At 38.0% G+C, this 22044-nt stretch overlaps 1 protein-coding gene across 1 annotated transcript in view; it reads right to left on the bottom strand.

Moving 5' to 3' along the window:
- Positions 1-20152, bottom strand: part of RFX6 (regulatory factor X6) — a 34179-nt gene extending 14027 nt beyond the window's left edge. Inside the window, exons 1-7 of the mRNA XM_017827382.1 lie at positions 19984-20152; positions 19616-19772; positions 17907-18030; positions 16599-16660; positions 9421-9498; positions 6388-6415; positions 2045-2152 (exon numbers count right to left, since the gene is read on the bottom strand). Of these exons, the coding sequence (XP_017682871.1) occupies positions 2045-2152; positions 6388-6415; positions 9421-9498; positions 16599-16660; positions 17907-18030; positions 19616-19772; positions 19984-20152 (726 nt within the window). The remainder of the gene's footprint in view (positions 1-2044; positions 2153-6387; positions 6416-9420; positions 9499-16598; positions 16661-17906; positions 18031-19615; positions 19773-19983) is intronic.
- Positions 20153-22044: the final 1892 nt, after the last annotated feature.

The following is a 22044-nucleotide window of genomic DNA, read 5'->3' as shown; positions in this document are numbered from 1 at the left end:
TGTATACACTGTGAAAATGTAGGTATTAAAGTAAGGCAATAGTCAGATTATCCAGTCAGATGGTAAAGTAAATTCACCTTTCTGAAGCTAAGATTAATCCCAAAGAGCAGTGCAAGTTAATCATTAGGCTACTATAGGCGTCTATGAGTGTTCTGAAACATCATCTACTTGGACAAATGAGAAAATAGCTGCCAGTCATTTGGTCAAAGTTTAATCACTGCCTTACATGAACTGAACTTTAAAAAGCAGAACTCCCTTTCATCTCATCAGGCTACTTTATCTGAGTGGAGTGCTCTCTTATTCAAAAAAAAAAAAGGCAGTATTTTTTAAAATTTGTAGCAAATTATAAGAGAAGAAATACACTAAACTATTTTAAGAAAAGAAAAATGCTATCAAAACAATTCTTGTGGTCCTGAATCACAGAAAAGTTGTCACAGCTTGTGAACTTCTCCAGCAAAACACTATCAGATTTTGCGTGAACCTAGTACCATCTAATTGCAACAGGTTTAGCATGCAGATTTCTTTGAAAGTAGAATCTTTCTGACTTTCAGATCTGTAACTATGTATCTTTGAAAAACAATGGCAAAGTGTGAGATCTAAGAACATTTTAAAGAATTGTTTTTGAAAGGGGTTGATGGAAGTTTAAAGTTTAGGTAAGTTTTCTTCAGAAACATTAAATGCAGAAATTACCCGTCTATTTTATTGCAGAATGCTACATTTATGGACTCTTCAGAGATTTCAGGTGCAAGAAATTTCTAGGAGTTTAATGCAGGAGTCAAACCTCATGTATGGACTGTCTTCAACAGCGTACCTAAGTATCTTAGGTTCAGTAATCCTTGGTCAGATAAGATGAAGGAGGGGAAAGATGGTAAGGAAAGAAAGCAGTAAATAAGAGAATTAGAAATGAGGAAAGAGCAGCAAGGAAGGAGAGCACAGGAGATACACTGAAATTCATCTCTCTTCCCAGTCTCCTACAACTCCACAAGTCTGTCCCCAGACAGTCAGGCAAAATGCTGCTGATTAAAAAATGAAGGGGAAAAGAGCTGCAAATTTTTCTTCATCACTGGAGCAGTAAAAATCAGTTTTGTTTACAGTGCTGTGTTGGGTTTGCAAGGAACCTCAAATGTTCTTCAGATTTAAATATTATGAGACTGTTATATATAGGAGAGATGTCAATTCACTCATGGAGCAATAGCAACAGGTGGTGCACACTGCTGAGTACACCTGGGCTTTCTTTAGAAACTGTAATATTTTCAGCTAAGATGGCTCCTTTTGTTTAGCTTCTCACTACAGGAATCCTAGGCTTCACTACTTTCCTAGAAAAAAGCTTAAGAGGAAGGGCTCAAAACCAAAAAGCTTTAAAGCAACATATCTCAAAACAGTCACCATCATGACCTGCACTGGAGGCTAAATTGGAGAGTTCACAATGTCTATGAAAAGGTTTCTAGAACAGTTCAGGGATGTAGCAGCCTGTAATGTGACCAGAAACAACACAGACATAACACATGGGCAATGAGTCAAAGACATAAAACATGAGAGAGATACTTTTAACTGAACAGTTATACTTAGGATACGCAATACTAAATATTGATTTGAGGAATGATTTTAGTAATTAAAAAAAGCCCCAGATGTTCAGATTTTCAGTCTCTTTTCAAACAATGAAAGAGAGAAAAATTCATCTAATTATTTGTTGTGAATTATTTGTTCTGTTCTAATCAGAACAAAAAACTTACCTTAAATCCAAAAGTATTTGGAAAGAATACAACTCTCAGTTATTTGTTTGTTTTGCTCTCCCCGTCTTACATACCATCAGTTTGTAAAATACTGGGTCAGTTAATAGGTAAATAATTCAACCACCTTTCCAGTGGAAAGCCGGTTAATCGGTGTTAGTAAAGGTTTGCCCCCTCTATAAATCAGTCACCTCTATTTGATTATGGACATTTCTGGCTCTTTCATGTCAATACCTCAAAGGCTAAGATACGAAGAAACATTCTGTGGCAAATTTTTGATCTTAAAGTCGGAAAAGAAGCAGCTCACATTTTACCTTGTCTTTAGAAATGCACCCTTGTAGCAAAAGGTGTTGAGCACTTGGAAACTCTGGGAGGAGTGTTCCAGTTTTGGAGCTCAGAGAATATTTACGAGTAAAACCACCCTGAAACAGAAAGGAAAAAATGGAAATAGCTAATATCGATACAACTGAAACCAACAAATCATGCTAAACTTTTATATTATCTCATAAGTCTCTCTACATATCAGAATACTTCCATTCAGATAATCCTTCAAAAATATTGATGCTTATCCAGATCTGGATACCAGCTCAGGAAAGTTATTAAATATTTGTCTAGATTTAAACTCCATCAAACACAGTTTTCAGAGTGAAGTAGCATTTGAAACACATTACTTCATGGAATTCTACAAGCTTTGGATTTAATCTATGTTTAAAAGCTAAAGTAAAATGCTACTCTTCTCTACAGTGTGGACAGTGATCCTGTGATTCAATGAGACCCTAAGTTTTATTTAATATGTATCTTTCTAGTGCAAGGATCTAGAGTAGCGGAGATATTACTGTTCTCCCCTGCTCTCTTCCTGCTCTGATAGCAGAGCAATCATGATTTCAGCTATTTTACTATGCCAACTGTTTTTTTAGTTTATCATAAAGTTTGGTAATAGTTAATGGTGTTGTGGATGTGATGGTATATATGATCTGTGGATACTTCTGTACCATGTATTTATTATATAGCTTTCTGTGATTGTGGCAGACTTGACATGAAGTCCCAGTTTTACATCGCAGGAAGAATATTCCCATTCTCAGTAAGATATTCCCATTTAGTGTTTTCCACTTTGTTGGGACATGGTCAATGTTGACCCGGACACAAGATAAATTCCTCCTGAATTATGCTAAATTCTGCTGATCTGAGAGTTTCTTTCTGTTCTTAGATTTCACGTATTAAGTCTCCTTAGCTTGTGATATCTAAAATATTGTAGATGCATCTTGTTCTACTTACAGACTGAGAACAGATCTTGAGTACATCTTGTAGTAATATAGGGTAATTATGTTTATACTTATAATGCACACCTTATTAGGCCTATTAAGCTCCTAAATGCTATAATTAAGGTGAAACCCTCATCCTCAAGAGAAGCAATACAATCTGTATTATGATTCTGTCCTTACTGACTGAACTGTACTTATTCTCACAGGATTGCATTCAAATCTAAAGACTGTTTGGCTGAAACCCTTTGTTCCATTTTAGCCTAACCAGTCCTTACATCAAGTCAGTGTACAGAGCCACAAGCTAGCCTTCTGCATATTCCTGTGGTAAATCCATTACTTCTGCTTCGATTCCCTCTGTCCTAATGGATGAAATTTATGATCATGCAACAGGCTTTTGAATGGAACTTGAAGTGACCATTTCCTACCTCTTGGCATACAGTCAGATTTTTCTAAAGTGGGAATAGAGGTTACAGAGTGCAACATACAGTGTAAAAGTGTGCCAAGGGGACTACATATCTATAAATGTTGACTCATTAATTGGAGGCCATTTTCAAGTGAAATTCTCTCAAATACTGAATTCAGAAAACTATAGCTGTAACTGACTTATTCAACATACATATAGCCCTATTTTTAGAGGGAGATATGTCTGCCAAAACAGACAGCAAGAAACAAAAGTATACACTATGTAAATGAATTTTTATCTATGCTATCTACTATGCAAACACATATAAAGCTCTAAGTCAAAGAAATTGTAGAAATTTAGAAACCTTAGTACCTCTCTGTGTCAATACTTTTGGTGTTATAATCGTCTATCAATATAAGGAGGTTCTTTTGGGGTTTCTTTTATAACAGGAGTAGTCTTAGTGATTTTATTATGCAATTACCCATGAAATATATTAAAAGCTCTGATTAAAAGGGATTTGCTTATTTAAAAGAAGTAGTGATTGTGGTGGGAGGTTTAAGAGAAGATAGTATGCAATGTTTTTTACCTTGCTAATGGACTTATATATGACTGTGCCTCAGTTCTAGGCTTAATATTTTAACCTGCTGCCACTTGCCCTTTCAATTTAAGGCCATCTGTTTCTAATGGCCATTTAACATTAAGATAATGACAGTAATATTATCTGCCTAATTAACCATACAGACTCTAATGGTGCACTAACTGGTTTAGATAAAAGAATTTGCTGATATCTCCCCCTACAGAGAGAATACTAGAAAATGCGATAAAACATACCAGAAGTAAACAGTGTCCCTGGCACTCAATAAGTATTCATTCAAATGCCATTTACTCATTATATTTAGACAATCAGTGCTTCAACATCTTTTCAATGTCTTTATGTTCCTACTGGGAATTAGACCTTATGTAATCATTGTAAATCTTTCTGGAATACCTGATTGCATGTACTTTCAAGCAAATGAGTAAGGATATATCTATTACCTGTTCATATTAATGGAAAGTATGATGCCAAATTTTCCATAGGCTGAAATCATTGTAGTTCAGTTTTGACTATGAAAGACCTGTTTCTTTTAAGAACTGTCTAAATAATTTCAGACAACACAGAGATAGACAATCAAAAACTCATACTGATGTGCCTTTTCTCACATATCTCTACCACATCATCTGTGAACATTTTTTCTGGGAGAACAAGGGAACTTTGGGGTAGAAACAAGACAGATTTGTGGGACTTTGAATTACAAGGCAAACTGGGAATGCCACATCAGAGATGGAAGTAAATATGCATTCATTTATGCCAAGGGAACTAGATATATTCCGTCCCAAAACTGAACAAATGAATGCTGCAGTAGTGCTTATGAATTTGTTGGGAACATCCCATGGCATAGCAGTATTTGTATTTGATAAGATAGCTGATTATCTGAACAGGGAAATTGCAGCAAATCTAATCTATCTGAACCTCACTAAAATGCTCGATGTGGTGTCACCATGGGAAATGATTACTTACACTGGTGAGAGTGGGGATTAGTAAAAGAATGTAAAAATGTTTAAGAAGCTGACTCCAGCTGAAAGGCTAACAAGTTGTGTTGACAGGGAAACTACTGGGTTGAAAAGAGACTGAAGGGAAGATTCTCAAAGTTCAAACTTGGGGCTGATCTCACTGAACATTTCATAGATTAAACTGGTTGACATGAGCTAATGAAATCATCAACAGAGGAAGATCAAGAGGTCATGTAGAAAGATCTGGATGGCTTTGAGATAATTGTAATAAAGGGGATGAAAATCAATAGAGCAAAACTACACTCTCAGGGACCAATAAGAATGTCTGCTATTAGCTAGGAGTTGCTTCTCTGGAAATGAAAAAGGTGAAAGTCTTGCTGTGTATCAGTTGATCACAAAAGGCGTATCTAGTCTAGTAAATTAAATGGTGTCAGGAAACATTCCCAGGCAATACTGGAACAGTATTATTCAGAATGGTCTCTGGCATTCTTTTGGCCCATGCCAGTTAGCAGCATCCCAAACACTTTCTGGTCATACTTCAACAGGTACTGCATGTTAGGGATGTTTCTCTGTGGCAATGTGGCTGAGATGTGCGTATGTTCTTTTGCAGGTTCAGGAGTTTAATAATATGGATGCAGGATATTCCATGCCAGCTGAACTCAGTGTCAAAGAAAAATAATAGGATCAACCATTAACCCTTATTGCACAATAATACATAATTTTCTGGTATAAATATGACCATAATGACAATGGCTATACCATAGCATAGAGTTGTGAAAATGTAGACTACTTTGGGAGAACAAAAACCAGCAAAACCAGATTCTGTTCTAGGGGTCAGCAGAAGGGATATTTCCAACAGAAATCGCAAATATGCCATTTACAAGGCTTTATGCTTTTTTTACTCCAAAGATACTCAAATCAGAACAAGTATGGTGAAAGCTCAAAAGGCTGATCAGAAATTACTAAAAGCTGCTGTTTGTTCCATCCAACAAGCAAAAGCAGCAAAAAGACATATCACAACACAATGTCATGAAGAGCAAAAAGTAGAGAAAGACAATCCTGATCAGAAGGCAAAAATTTCAGTTTATGAAAAAAAAAGCTTTCTATTTGGCTTCAAGTCAGACAAATGAGATTCTGAAAAAGTCCTCCGGCAAAGGTAATATATACAAAAAATTAAGTAAGAACTTGATCCTTTACTTAAAACATCTATGGTTATGGGGAGTTGGATTGCCATGGGAACCCTAGAAGGTGTCTTCCAATCTTATATTTCTTTGAATATTTAGAGGAACAAATACTCAGCATCATCAAAAAAGATTATGCAGTCTAATGTGTAATGAAAAATACTGTCGCAATTTTAAAAGAAATTAATGTGAAGAAAATCACAGGTCACTTCATATTTGGATTACAACAGAAGTAAAAGGAAACAGGCTACAGCACTTACCTCATTTTTTAGCTTGCTTCCAGAAAACCTTTGAAAATAAACACATTCAGTTATTTTTTTGCAGAGATGAGGTGCATATAGGTGTATATATATATATATATAAAAATAATAGATCTGTTAGAAAAATTATCACATTTTTCCAAATGTAACTCTAGTAAAAGTCATGGTTTTTTCCTTAATTTCTTCCACTGATTTGCAAATGCCTGAGGATATCTGGAAACCTACTGATGTCTTATAAAACATGAAGCTTCAGACCATTGACTAAACAGTAAAGTATAAAACCCAGTTTCAGCTTTTTGTTTGGATCTTTGCAACTTCACAAACAGCAAAAGGATAGCATAGATGCAAGTCCATAAGGTTTTTATGAGGAAATAAATACAGGTTTTGATAGAGCTAAGTAAATTCAGAGCAGAAAAAGTATTTATAGAATTTACAGTTCTTGGGAAAATTAGGAAATCATGGTGATTTCCTATTCTTTCTCACCGCAGTACTATTTTGATAAAATTCATTTCTGAGATCAAAGATTTGTTAATGGGAAAAAATATGTTGCAGTATGGTGAATGTCCTATCCAGAGATTCTCAGTGAAGTCATTGGACTATCAGACTACCCTTCCGTGCAGAAATCATAAAGCACATGTTTTAAATTATAACTACTAAAGTAGAGAGAATGTGTAATAACAGCGATTCTAGTGGATCAGTATAATGATAAATGTTGTTTGACTATTTTTATTTCCTGTATCACTAGCTGCCAACTGATAAGATACTGTGGGCAACATGGAGTCTTATAATTATTAGGGGCAGTATTGTGGTTTCCTGCTGTTATGATGCTCTGCTGGCAGGACAGAAAACCAGAGGCTGAATAGTTGTGGAATTCCTCCTGCCCGGGCCAAACACAGGTGCCTAACAATTCCCACCACATGATGATCCAGCATATGTTACCTACAGCATTCCCTTGCCTGTTGATAGATAAGTATAAATGAAGGCATTACTCAGCTGATTACAACATAGATCTAATTAACTTCCTAGCTAGATATATTTGTTATGGGCTCTGGATTTCTGCATGTTCAGCAAAATGTACACAGAATGTACAGCAAAAATGTGAGGCAGCACCTGCTAGCAGTGCTCTTCCAGAGCCTTAATTGCTAGCTAAAGCTACCCTTCACGCAGTGCTGTGGATACAAACCATTTTTGGTGTTAGGTGTGCTCCTTTCACTGTGCAAGGCTTGCTATTTAGGAGAATCAGGAGGTCAAATTTACAATTTAAAGATTCAGGCACTGCAACCTTGCATGTAAGGACTACTGTACTCAGCTCAGTTACCTAAATATTAATACATGAATGCCAATTAAGTTTGAAATTGCAGTGTAGAGGCCTATATTTAGGCAACTAAATTGAAGCCCATTGTCCCATCTAATCTCTGGTCAAGCTGCCAGCTGACATGCAAACCTTGTGGTAAAGGCCTCCATATGTCTATATTTGTGCATGGGCATGATGTGATCTGACATCATTATCAACCCATATATTTTTCCTGCCTATTTTTGACCCAGGAACCATTTTTATAGCTCACCTAGAAGAGATATCAGGCAAGGGACAGATTTTATGGATCACTATATGTAGCAGCCAGCAACTGGGAGACTCAGCTATGAATCCCTGCACTGCCTGACTCTTTCCCTATCCAGAAGCTTGTTCTTAACCCCAGGGTACTGCCTTATTCTGTTCACACAGAAAAATCTAACCACAGTTGTGGTCCAGATGGTACAAAATGAGCATTTGAGCTTCTGTTCTAAATCAGCTAGGGAGGCAATTAGACTGCCAGAACCTGAAAATTCAGCATCTCATACAGGGCAGCACAGGTCCTAACGCAAAGAAAATGTTCCTAAGTACTGAATCTCATGAGTATTCCTGAAAATCTTAGAGAGTATCTATGCCATCTTTATGTGTGTGTATGCTGTCAGAAATCCAGCTGTGGGGAACTTTGCACGACCTCGACTTTCTTTGCATTCAGTGCTGCTAGATTGTGCAAAGACAGAGCTTTACATGAACAGGCACTGCCTGACATAAAGCTGAGGAATAAGAGTTATTATATTCCCTTGAATGAAATTAACTGTCTTTTAGTCAATTAGATAAACAGGTTGTTTGAAATAATTCTGTATTATGAAAGAATAATGCACTGTGTACCAGCAACACCTCCGCAGCTCTGGATAAATACTGGATAAGGAAATAGCATATTTGAATCTCTTGCACCCTAAGTCCTGAAGTGGAGAGAGCCCTCCTTTTAAGCATCATTGGAAACATTACCCTCAATTTTTACAACTGTCCTATTGTTTGGAAAAGGTCTCTTTGAATATAACCTAAATCTGCCACCAGCTGAATTTTCTATGTGTGATTATAAACTCATTTATTCCTTTCCTTTCTTAGAGTCCCACTTATACAGGTATACTGCCATAGACAATGAAAGCCATCATTCAAGCCATATGTGAACAGAGACATTTGTTTTACGAACTATTAATCTTTGGCAAACCAACAGGCAGCTATCGTAAAGTATTGATCCTACTAGCTGTCCCTTAAATAAATATAATTAGAGCTTCCTGGGTTAGGTTTAAACTGATATTAGCCAGTCAAAGGACCTGTAAATATTAATCTACACAGACCCCTCCCTCCTGCCCCACAGGTGCCAGCTTCACACCATTCTCTAGACGTTTCATAATGGAAAGCTGTCCTGGGGAAAGAACTCACAGGGTGACACACAAGCAAACAAAATGAGACAAGTGCCCTGGAAATGGGATTTTTCTGCCTCATACAAACTTGAACAAACGCTCCTCTGTCATAAGTTGATGCAGCTCTACACTGACTGTGGTGGGGTCAGATTGGAAGACACTAGCAAAATATCTGAAACAACATCTTAAAACAAACACTGAGATAAGCAGCAATACTAGTTCTGGTAGAAACAAAAAGTAGAGTCCTACAAGTACCTAATAACGGAAGGTTATAGTTAGACCTTCACTGACTAGGTCTCAGAAGTTATGTTATTGTACCTGGTTAAGCCTTTTCCAGAATACACAGAATGGTAGTATGCGCTGCTTTCTTTAATGCCAATTCCATAATAGTGGTACCTGTGGAGAAAAAAAAAAGAGGAGTGTTTATGAGTGACATGTCAAGTAAAGCAAGTGGTCTAATTGATTTTAAATCCTTTATGAAAACTTTTCTAAACTGTGTCTAACAATTCCTTCCACTGACATGGAATACAATCTGGTCTCATAGAAAACATTATTGTCATGATTTTATCAAAAATTCAAGGATAGGGTCTTCTTTAAATTTAAAATACTTTCTCTCTTACAAAAATGTAGCTGGAACAGAAAATACAGAAACATGTTACATCTGTTTTCTCTAATATGCATTCTGTTTCATTTGACTTCATTTGTTGAAAGGGTGCTGGGTTTGATCTACCAGGTTTATTTTATCTATCTTACCACTGCTTTATTTAGACAGCCTCTCAGAGTACTTCTCAGTTGAAAATAGCTTGTCAGTGTACCCTACAGCTTAGTGTTCAGCCTCCTAGACTAAAAATGCTAACATGTCATTCATTCACTCTTCTGTCACGTTGTAGGCCAACTAATTCTGAATTATTTAGCCATTTAAGCAGTTCTTAACCACATTTGTCTCCCTTGCTGCTCTCCTGGAGATTACTGCTCCCAAATAGAGCTTGCAGAAGGAAACATGCCTATTGCTCAGGCTTTGCAGTGCTATGCCCAACACCTTAATCAAAGACAGCAAAGGTGCTAAAGAGGGGGTGTTGGTGCTGAGAAATCTGGCTGTGCAGTGGATACTTACTGCTTTCCACTGACTCTGCTACAAAATAAGTGACCTTCTGGAGAAGGGCAGGGGAGCAAGCTGGGGGCAGCTCTTTCCTTACTGGTCATAGCAAAGTTTGCTTGAGTTCATCTATCAAAGGTGATAGCCCCTGTCTTGTAGATTTAAAAACTGATTATGTTAAATGAAATTTGTCTAAGAATGTTATGGATAGTATACTCAGGTTCAACTGTTTTTTACTAAAATTAGCTTGAAAATGCTACAGCAGCTGGTTTAACCGAGCTACTTTGAAGTAACACTTGCAATTTGAGTACATTGTGTGTAAATCAAAATTAACTCAGAGGTACACTGCAACACATTGCACTGATTTCACTGAAACTTCTCAAAAGCTTGAAGAAATGGATTTTTAAGACACAAAGACCCAGCAAATAGTTCATAAAACACATTAACAAAAGTGTTTATCTCATTTCTGCTGTTCCTGGTGATGTTCATTAAAAAAAAATCACAGTATTTTGTTTGTTCTTGCATGGGACTATCACAGGTAAGAACTAAATCCTCAAGTGCTTTATATTTACAAATCTGATTAAAGGCATTAGATGTAAATTATAGTTAAGAAAATATTCATTAGGATGATATATTTACCTAGCCTAGGTAGCTTTGAAAATCAGCTGAAATATTCTGTTACTGGACAGTCTGTTGTGTGAGTTCAGGATTTTACAGCCAAAAACATGATGAAAAGTGGCTGTTGTTAAACATCATCACTTTTAGTGTTTTCCTGAAACTGATGAGTCTACATAACACTGCTATATCACTGTGGCACCTGTCAACCCCTAGGAAAGCCAAAAGTTTCTCCCCTCTTTATTCACTTTTAGTTTTCTTGCCCTCATTTTTCTGAGGGATGATGATGTGATGAACTATTTTTAAATACCTGTTAACATAAAAGCTCAGACATAGGACCATCTACTCATAACAGTTCTCTTTTTCTCTGTTAAAGTCAGGCTGATCAAACTGACACCTCAGTGTGGTTTAGGATGCCAATGGAACCTTTCATTAAATGTTACAGTACTAAATGGTTGTCCTCCAGCTCACATGTTGTGTCACCTATGTTGTGAGATAAAGTCCTGAAGATTTTCATCCATCATTTTTGGTTTAGGAGTATTAAACTTACAGACTTGGGCTAAAGACCTGGATATGGAAATTCCTAATATTTGACAGAGTTCTGACACAAATGCATTTTTTTCTTCTTTCATGAAAATTAAGTAATTTTAGATGTGACACAAGAGGTATTGAAAATATACCTGTATGGGTTCCTTGAAATAACAGCATTTACTTAGTCTTTACATTGTAAAGGTTGTCCACTGAACAGAATGGAAAAAAAATAGAGCTGTGACCACTTCTTTAACAATGTTATCTGCACATTTTTCATTGGCAGTGTAAGCAAGCAGTTGCCTACATCTCCTTCCAGTAGCTTAAATCTCCCAGTTTCAATCACATGCCATTTTTTAAATTCTAAAAATAAAACTTTACACTTTCACCACAAATTTAACATTCCCTCCCTGGAGTGGTCCAGAGGCAAGGAAAATCATTACTTCCTTACAAAGTTAGGATTCAATATCTAGATTATTCAACATCTAATTCAATATTAATATATTTGGGTTAGAAACAGGAACTATCATGCGATTTAGATTCTCAGGTATCCAGTGGGAGGCAATATACTTATTCCTGCTGGATTGCCCCAAAACATCAAAATTTATCATTGAAACATTTTGTTATGTATAGATATTTTCCATACATATTCTGTGTGTATTAAAGGCACAACACTTGTCATTCTGACTTTCTTCAGTGATTTCTATAGCTGAATTTTTAGTACTACAAAATACAGTTGTCTGGTCATGACACAGAAACGATTAAAAATAATATAATCTTACTGTTCACTCTCTGTCTGGCATACTTCATAGAGTAATAGGGTATGAAGATAATTATTCTCTTACAAGCCAAAGTCATTAATTGAATAGATTATTTTGGGCTCCCTATTGAGAGTAGTATATCAAACCCAGACACACTGATAATATCTTTAACCTACATCTTCAAATGCCTTCTGTCTCTTTATGAGCATATTTTTATGTGTATGTACAGTTTATCTGTATTTTATTATTTACATTTCTATTGTATAATTAATAAAATTTAACCAGTCATCATAAGGAAGTTACTTTCAATTTTTGAAACAAACATTTTATAAAACAAGTTGAACTGCTTTTCTCTTTTTATTTCAGTGGTTTGTTGTAACATATGTTCCTATGCTACTTGTAGTCCTGATTTTAGCATACACTGACACAAATGTAGCTGATAAGGAAATGATAGGCTTAAGCTGTTCAGGGACTTGCAATAACTTGTTATCACAGGGCCAGCTGCCATATCAGTTTTATTAACCCACTAAATCACTCCTAATAAATAAGATAATAGTTTTCAGACATGATGGATAAAAGCTAAGATTCATCATTGATCAAAGTCTACAAGGAAATTAAATTGTAACTTGAGCTCAAACAGTCTTCTGTGCTTATGGATTAAGCAGTTTGTACATTTTCCCAAATAGCTGCTTGTAATTCATGTACCATGAAGGTTATAACTGAGTTCTATCAGTTATCACAGTATGTTCAACATTACCTATGCAAAAAAGTGGATTCAGGACCTGCTGCACAGAGAACTGTTATTCATGAAATTCTCATCTAAGAGAGAAGTTTGCAGTATTTATGGTACTGGGCCTTCTTTCACTGAGTGGGAATATAGAAAATTTCCTTTACGTTGAACAGTATAGAGTGATTGGCATAGGCATGAGAGATGAATGAACTTTGTTAACAAAATTGTGTCCAATGTGTTGTACTTCTTGGCCGAATATTTAAATGAGTGTTTTATTATTGACACTAAATGGGTTGTTGGATTTAAACACAGAGGAAAAGAGGCTCTGACTTGAATTCTAGGAATCATTAGACCCAGCTTTAAGTCTGTCCTTTGTCCAGTACTGGAGATGACAAGTGCTGCTTGGGATCACAGGAGGAGCTAAAAATTGTGTATCTCACACCTTAAAACAGCAACCGGATTCCACACATTAGAGCAAGAGCTCTTTCTCAAATCCAGTTCATGCTCATGAGAATGTTAGAGAGAGCTTGGCCTTGTTTCAGTATGGGAGAAAAACAATTTCTCTCACTTTCAAGATGATGGAAAAGGGAGCTGATTTTCTTTGCTTTCTCCTAGTCACAGCCAGGCTCTATCAACAGGTTTCTGTGTATGCATGCAATGTCCAGTAAGGTACCTTTTTCCTGGGGAATTTTCTTTGCAATATAAGAACAATGATTCCATTGGAGGAGAATTGTCTCTTTCCTTTCATGCTTTTGCAGCATCTGACTCAGTAGAGTCCTGGACAATGATCAGAGTTGCTAGGCAACACCGCCAAATAAAACATCACTGTTAGGAATAGTTAGTACTAATACTGCTCCTACTAGTATTATATGGTAATAATGATAGCAATGACAGAAATAATACAATGTCACTGTACTATCATGCTTTAAAAAATATCATTTAACTGCTAGTAAGAACTCTCTTACCAGTCTCAGTAACCCAGAAACAGCTTATAACATTTAGAGTCTGTGTGACATGAAAACAGGGTGACTAGCAATTTCCCAAAACTGATGATCAGTCCTTTAACTTGCTTATCAATTTAATGGAAATACTTCTGTAAATGATATTTGTGTGACAAACTGCTACCTGGCGAAATTAGAAATTAATTTGCTCCTCAGTAAGTTTGTGGTTCTGAGGAGGATATGGTCCACAACACCAGGCGCAGAAAAATAGTCAGAGATCACTGAACTGATAGAGGGTAGGTTTAGATTAGATATTAGGAAGAAATTCTTTACTGTGAGGGTGGTGAAGCACTGGCACAGGTTGCTCAGAGCAGTTGTGGATGCCCCATCCCCGGAAGTGTTCAAAGCCAGTTTGGATGGGGCTTTGAGCAACCTGGTGTAGTGGAAGGTGTCCTGGTCTGTGGCAGTGGGTTGAAACTAGCTGGTCTTTAAGGTCCCTTCCAACACAAACCATTTTACTATTCTATGCCTCTATGATTCTATGATTTATACTGCCACTTCTCTATGACTACTTGCTGTTGTATTCAGTTTCTGAACTGGAGATATTGTCATTTATGCCTTTTGTGAGGATCTTTTTAACACAGCAAGATCAATGTAAATGCATCTTAGTGGAAATGAGAACTGCAGAGGAAAAGTCTCTAACGAAAACTCTGATAAAAAAAATAAGGAGAAACAAGTGCCAGATGTTCAAACAAAACCAGCAGATGCCTCATCCCTTTGAGGAAATTGTTCAAGAACAGTTAATCCATATGATCTGGCACATAATACCAACAAGGTAAGTAGGTATATGGAATCTGCCGAAGAAATGTTGGGCATGAGTTATATCTATACTAACATTTTTAAATGTCTTAGAGAAAAGTGGAATATAGTGACACATGTCCCCAAACAATTAATTTTTGTAGCTAGATACCCCTTTGAAACATACTCATTTGCTTAATATAAGTTGAATTACTGTGCTTAAATTATGCAGACACATGATACATTTTGGAAGTTTAGCTACTGATTGGGTCTTGTTTATCAATCCATTAGATATGTCAGAACAAATATATAATGAGAATGTGGGAGACTTCTTCCTATATTATCTCATTCATTATAGTTTATAAGTTGTTCTCCAAATCTGTTGATTATGAACCTGAGCAAGAATTCACCAAGGCACTGATGAATTAGTAGTTGTCAAACAGTCCTGTACAGATTAGCAGCAAATGTCTATCTGTAAAGCTCTGTCTACATCCATAGCTTAAGTTCACCACAGCAGACAATACAGAAATCCCTCTTTTCCCCAATAAAGAAGCTTTCTAATAGTTGCTCTCCTCAAAACCCCTCTATTCAGCACCTATAGGTCATCTACAAAAAAAGAAATTAACTTTAGTTCCAGTTTCCCTCTGTACAATGCAGACTGTGTACCATCTCTTAAAAAAGATCAATGGATTACAAATTTGTAACTCTGTGATAGAAACTATACAAGAACTGTCCTCTGTCAAAAAAAAAAAAGAGAGAAAAAAAAGAAAAGAAAATAATAATGTTCTATACAGGCTTTGTTTCCTTTGGATTTTACTTTCATTAATGGTTATTTAAAATAAACACTTAAGGCATACTCAAGAAATAGAATGTCTTGGTAAAAATTTGGAATTTATATTCTTCCCCACTTTCCTTTTTTTCTGCAACAAAACCTAAAATCCACAAATGACATCTCACATGCATTCTTCAGCAAAACTAAGGTGGAATCAAGTTGCTATTTCTTATATTTGTACGGCAGAAGAAAATGAAGTATAACATGTAACAACCCCAAGAATTATGAAAGTAAAAAATGTTTCTTTCAGACATTTCTAGTATATTGCAAAGCACTTAGGAAAACCAGACTTGTAGGGTTTTTTTCTTTTCAGTCTCTGTTTGCTTTGAGTTATGCTTATAAACTACTGAAAGACCTGAGTAACTTTGTCTTTCAAGGCTAAGTAGTTCAAAATTAAGAGTTTTCCCAAACATACAATGTCTGAGTTTCCTCTATTACTACTTTTGTTCCGGTTTTCTATCTTATTCATTAGCAGAATGGATGTAAGGGAATACGTTTGTTGCCACTGTTCACAACAGTTTTACACTAACATTGTTATGGACAAAAACACAGTGCCAGAACCAGAACTAATAAACATTTCACCATAGGTGATATAGGATCATCTGTGATCTATTCCTACAACCTAATGTTCCACAGATCAAATATACAAATGAATTGGATTTATGAAATGACTGCATTATAGGTTGTGTGCTTTTTAGAGTTTTGTAAGATACCCACAACAAAGAGCAGACATATACCTTCTTCTCAATTTAAAACAACATTTTTTTGTAGTGTATTTAAGTGAATCCATATTGTTACATACAGAACACAATGGAAGTTTTTATGCTTGCAAAATGGAAATAAAATCTATTTATAGAAAGATGAGCAACTGTAAAAAAGATATATGTATTATATAATGCTTTTTATATCTAACATTTTGACATATATTTTCAATAAATGCAAGAATCTATAAATACGATAACAAGATTTAGAAACTTAGTTTAATTTTAGAAATTATACCCACAGCAATGTTTTAAATTCAAACTTTCGAGTTTGAATTTAAGTGTCAGTTTAATGTGCATGAAATGTATCAATTGCAGTGTATAATCTGAATAATTAGTATTTACACAAATTAATATTTATTAAAGAGACATGGAAATACATGTCATTCCTAAAATGTGTTCTATAAGTGAATACACAGGTAATTGTAGCTTACTTTGAATGGCCCCTTGTTCCAAGCCGCCTTGTGGTAAGGAGAGGGAATTTCTGGCGAATGGTCTAAAGAAAAAATAACTTTATTAATTTTTAACACTGATATACTTTCTTAGCAATCTGCTCATAGAAAAATTTTAGTGTAAATATATGATCTAAGGTTGTTCATGAATAAATATTTGTGACATATATGGCACAACATAAATGATTAAGCATGTTTCACACTTCAGGATTTCTTCCACGCTCATCCATCTTGCTGTGTATCTGCAGTCTTGCCACCTTTTCTCCCTTTCTGTTTTCAATTTTACATTTTAAAATCTAGGCTTCTTCACCATGATCCTGTTTCATTCAAGTTCCTAAAATGCAACTTTATCTTTTGCTTCAGAGATGTAAACAAAACCAGGGAAAATTCTGCCCTCTAGCTATTCTGTCTTCAAAGAGAAACAACTAGAAATACATTGATTTTTATTTGAAAAGTGTGGTCTGAAAAATTAATTCAGTACTAGAAGTAGATCCAATAGATACATCTAATAGGTCACTGTCAAAACAATGTTTAAATGAAAAGCTATTGTCTTTCTTATTTGTACTGAAACCGTGTAATAAAAATTAGACATACAATTTCTCAATATATCCAGTTCAAGAGGAAAATATACAAAGCGAACATTTTATAAACTGGATTTTAAATCCATTATTATCATTCAATTAAATTAATGCAATTTGCTATGTATAAACCATTACTAGATCACTAGTGTTTAAAAAAAGATGATCCTTGAAGCATTTTTGGTTTCCTGTTTCACTAAATACTCAGGATTTAATTTGGAGAGTTCATATATCCCTTTCATTAAATTATTTCAGGATTAATTGAAGGGAAGGGCAGAAATTGTGGAATCGACAATTTTTCATTCAGGAGCTCTTTGTGTTATTAATTTTTATTCCCCTTCTAGTATTGCTTCTAGTGTCACATCTCACTTTACATTGCCTTCAGTGTAATTATGTGTCTCCCATGTCCAATTTGTTTTTGCAGAAAGAACCTATCACTGTCATCAACAAAAAGGAAAAAAAAAAAAGGCACTCAGAGAGGAAGCCTTTTTTTTTTAAAGAATAACAATAAATAAAAGGTAATTTCAGTTTCAGTCTCCAAAAGGTGATGTTATGAAACCCCACTGAGACAGTGTATTTGTAGTTAGTCTGATTCCATGTACATTAGCAGTAGAAAACATGTGAATTTCAGAGGAATTTTGACATAAGTGTATTAGATTGTGATTCTGTCAAACGATTAATCTAACAAATTATGAAGGCATTTACTTGTTACCTTCCCAAAAGTTGCAGCACAAGCAGGTTCCAGCTTCTCTTTTCTGCAGAAGTCCAAATAATGTGCATAAAGGATGCATCTTGGTAAACAAACTCCTTCGCAGACAATGTAGTTTTCTTCCAGCCTGTGTAGAGAAAGAAACTGTCAGAGTAAGATGCAACATGCAGTTTCTCCTGATTGTATTTTCCATTTTTTGGTACTGTTGTCATTTTTTTGTTGTTCTTTTTTTAATTTTACTGAAGAATTCCATCACAGCACACAGATAAGTTTCATGGTGAACAACACAGAACTACAGACTGACTCCACACTTGGTGCTTAGGTTAGTTGCAGAATATGAAAAACCTGGAGCCAGGTCCCTTTTCTTCATGAATGTCTTTCAATGTCTGGACTTTTTTGCTTTATATGAATAATTAAATTATCATCAACTAGGAGCCAGCCTTAGTCTGAAAATAAGAGCACTAACTAGACTATGCAAGACCTAGGTTTAAGTCTGTCCATTGAAAGGACTTAAGAGCAGGGATCTGGACTTGCATTTTCTGTCCCACTGTATCCTTAACACTTGAGCTAATGTCTCTTTTCTTCCTCCTTTTGGTTTCTAATTTCCACTCTGGACCTGAAAACTGCTTCTTGACCAAACCACACTGAAAAATCAAAGAACAGGCTTTTTTGAAGGAGGTGCATTTTTATGTAGCTTCCCAATAATTTACAGAATGCAAGTGTCAAGTAATGGTCATTAAAGTAAACTTTTAAAAACCTAAGTAAAAACCTGGCTGTCTTCACATGAATGGAACCCTTGGGTATTTCACTGCTGTCCTGTTGGCTTCTTTCTTTATCATTTTACATTATTTCTCAAATTACACAAATCTGTAAGAAAACACTGTACAGTAAACACTGCATACTGAATAATTTTGAACTGATTCACCAGACTTAACTATTTACGCTTAGAACTCAGATGTAAAATAGACTAAGAAACTGAATAATTTAGATTAGTCTAATTTTTCAGTTAGAAGGAAAAAAAAAATCTTTATTTACAGTCTGCATGTGCTAATTAAGTCCCCATTTAATTCAACAGCACTCCTCCCTAATTTCAAGTGCACTTTAATAGAAATGTTTATCAATTACTGTCTGCAGAATTTGACCTCTTATTTGGTTAACGTTTTTCCCCAGATAAAATGAAGCAAAGTTAGGGCTTCCATGGGTAGTAGAATAAAACGTAAAAGAAATACATTATAAGACAGTCAAAATCTGTCATATAGCCTTAAAGGAAAATTAAAACAGCCATTCACATATGTAATCCTTGAATAGTGTTTCATTTCTACGTTTTGTTGATACATTTCATCCGCAGCCATGTACTGTGAGAATCCGACAGAGACTTCTGTTAGCTGACAAACCTCTGATAATTTAAAAAATCAGAAATTTGGGGATGTATGTACTTATTCGTAGGGAAGGCTGATACGAAAAAAAATATAATAAACCAAAACAAACCCAACCCCCAAAGCCAACTAACCAAACACCCCACAAATGACAAATATTTCTAAAATAACTGTGAGATGTCACCCTCTTTGCCGGATCAGCTGTTAGAGAAAGGTCCCTTTGATTCTGACGGCTCGGTGCTGAAGCCGCGGGGTCCCCGCCGAGCGGCCGGGCCCGGGGCCAGAGCCGGCCCAGGGGCCGGGGCGGGCAGCAGGGGCTGGCCGCCGGGGCCCTACCATTGCAGGGTGAGCTGCGTCTGCTTCTTCTTGTCCTTCATGATCTGCGTGATGCTCTTCTTCGCAGACGGGCTCTGGTCGGCGGCTGTCAGCGCGCCGTCGCGAGGATCCGCATCCTCTTCTTCCGAGGAGAGAGCTTCGCTGCTGAGGTGTGTTTCTGAGTGCCAGGGCCGACAAGAAGAGAAACCCGAGGGCATCGTTACGGTCCGGCCACACGCCACCCCCTCCCGCCCGCCGCCCTGCCCGCCGCTGGCCGAGGGGACGGGCCCGGCAGCGCCCCCCGCCAGACCCCGAGCTCCACGGCCCGGCTGCCGCACCCGCCCTGCCCGCGGGCTGAGCTGGGGACGCTGCCAGCACCCGCCTCTTACCTGCCTTGATGCCGGCGGGCAGCGCCGGCCCCGACAGCCCCTCTTGGGCGCAGGGCAGCAAGCCGCGCCCCAGCAGCCCCCCGTAGCACTCCTCCTGCCCGTCGGTGGGCACCGCCTGCTCGGCTGGGAGGTGCAGGAAGGCGTCCTCCTGCTCCGGCCCCTTGGCCATGCTCCTCACCGGGCCCTGCTCTGCCCCATGGGCGGCAGGAGGAGACGGGGCAGAGGGCGCGGTGGCGGCAGTGGCCTCAGGGCGCGGGGGGCGTCGGCTGCGGCATGGGCTGGGGCTCTGTCGCCTCGGCGGGACACGGTGTCAGCCGAGAACCGACGCGAAGGGGAGGAGAAGCGATGCGGGGGCGGCGGCGGGGGACAGGTGTGCCCTACGGCGCCTTCCAGGGAGGTTGCATCGCTCCCCTGCGGGCAGAGACGGCCGCGCCCGCAGAGGGGGCTCCGCCTTGGACGGGTTCCCGGAGGTGGCTGTCGGGAGGCAGCGGGGAGTTGTCTCCGTCCCTGCCTCACGCCTCACCTCCCGCCGCGGTGCTCAGTCAGGCCAGAAGGGGACAGGGCACGGCTGAAGGCCCGGGAGGTTCAGGGGAGCCGGCTAGGAGCGGATCTGCTGGGGACTTAATGATTAACTCCTGTCGGCAGTGGCTCCTGCTTGTGTCAGGGAGCTCCGCCGCGACGGGGCCAAGGGGGGGCCTCGAGGCTCCCCTCATTCCTTCAGGGCAGAAGGTGGCCGCGGATGCTGTCCTCATCCTCCCCTCTGGAGGAGGGAGAGGGGTGACCGATGAGTGCTTTACTCCGCGCAGCAGCCTCCTGACGGCCGCAAGACCAAGACGAGGGAAGCTGGTCGTTGGACCCTTCTGGGCTCTGTCTATCACTGTCAGTATTTCCTTAATTCCTAGTGTAGTTTTGTGGGTGATTGAACAAAACATCTTCAGTCTGTACAAAGTCAAATTCATATGGCAGACGTGTCTTTGCTTTGCTCCATTTCAGCATGCTGACTGAGAGATGGCAGGAGACAATCACAGAAAGATGGTCCCTGCTTTTTTCAGAGAGCAAAATTGTCAGTAGTATAGAAAATTAGTCTGATCACTGCAACATCCACTGTTTTAATATGTTCTCATTCAAGCAAAATCTTGAGTGTTGTGCTCCTCCAGATAAGGACTGGGAAATTTAGTATAGCTTGTGGTAGCAAGCAGCCTTGAAATATGGTATAGGATTAATTGAGAGGCATTCTTCTAGCCATCAGGTAGTGTCGGTCTGTCTTCTACTCTCCTCCAGTCTTCTGTTGCACCTCAAGTCATTGATCCCACCAGCACTACAAAGCAGCAGATTATGACCACTTCCACTCCTGCACAGATACATTTTCAGACCAGCTGTCAGCCGTCATCTATTACATCCATATTTAATAAAACCGCAGGTGTGCTCATATCTGCCAAAAGCCCAAAACCTCTTCATAAGTAATAAACAATGGACTTCAGAAATGAGGAAGGCATGTGAGAGGGTCCTAGAGTCAAAGATGGCATTTAGCTTGAACTTTCTGCTGTTCTGCTTACACCTCTTCCCTTCACTGTGTAAAATATATTTCTTTCCTTGCTGGTTACTCTATTCAAACATGTCTTCACTGTTCCCATGTCTCTGTCTTACTTCATTAAGTGATGCTACATATGACTTTGTCCATACCTGCCTGTGTCAGTGCATCAATTCTTAGTGTAACTCACTGTGACAGTTCATCTTCTGGTCCCAATGGCTTTGTTTGAGGTTATGGTGAAACAGCATTTGACTCTCTGACTTTTCCGTGACTTTTCACTGGTCTGAGCACTTCAGCATTTGGTCCACAAGTACCTATATTTCCATGGGATAATAAAACCTCTCAGCTACTAATTGTTGTGTTGAATCTTTTGTGAGCAAAACTCAATGCGATATTATCTTTTTGGTATTATGGAGCTAAATGTAACTTTTTGTTCCTTAAGAGCAGGATTCTCCTTTGCTATGATGCCAGAATACCCTCAGTGTCACTAATGAAGCCTAGCCATCATCACCACAGAGATTAATTGAGTG

Source organism: Lepidothrix coronata, unplaced genomic scaffold (assembly GCF_001604755.1).
Source record: "Lepidothrix coronata isolate B3197 unplaced genomic scaffold, Lepidothrix_coronata-1.0 Scaffold5, whole genome shotgun sequence".
Lineage (NCBI taxonomy): Eukaryota > Metazoa > Chordata > Aves > Passeriformes > Pipridae > Lepidothrix > Lepidothrix coronata.
Note: the sequence above shows the minus strand (reverse complement) of the source record. Positions and strands in the feature narration are given on the sequence as shown.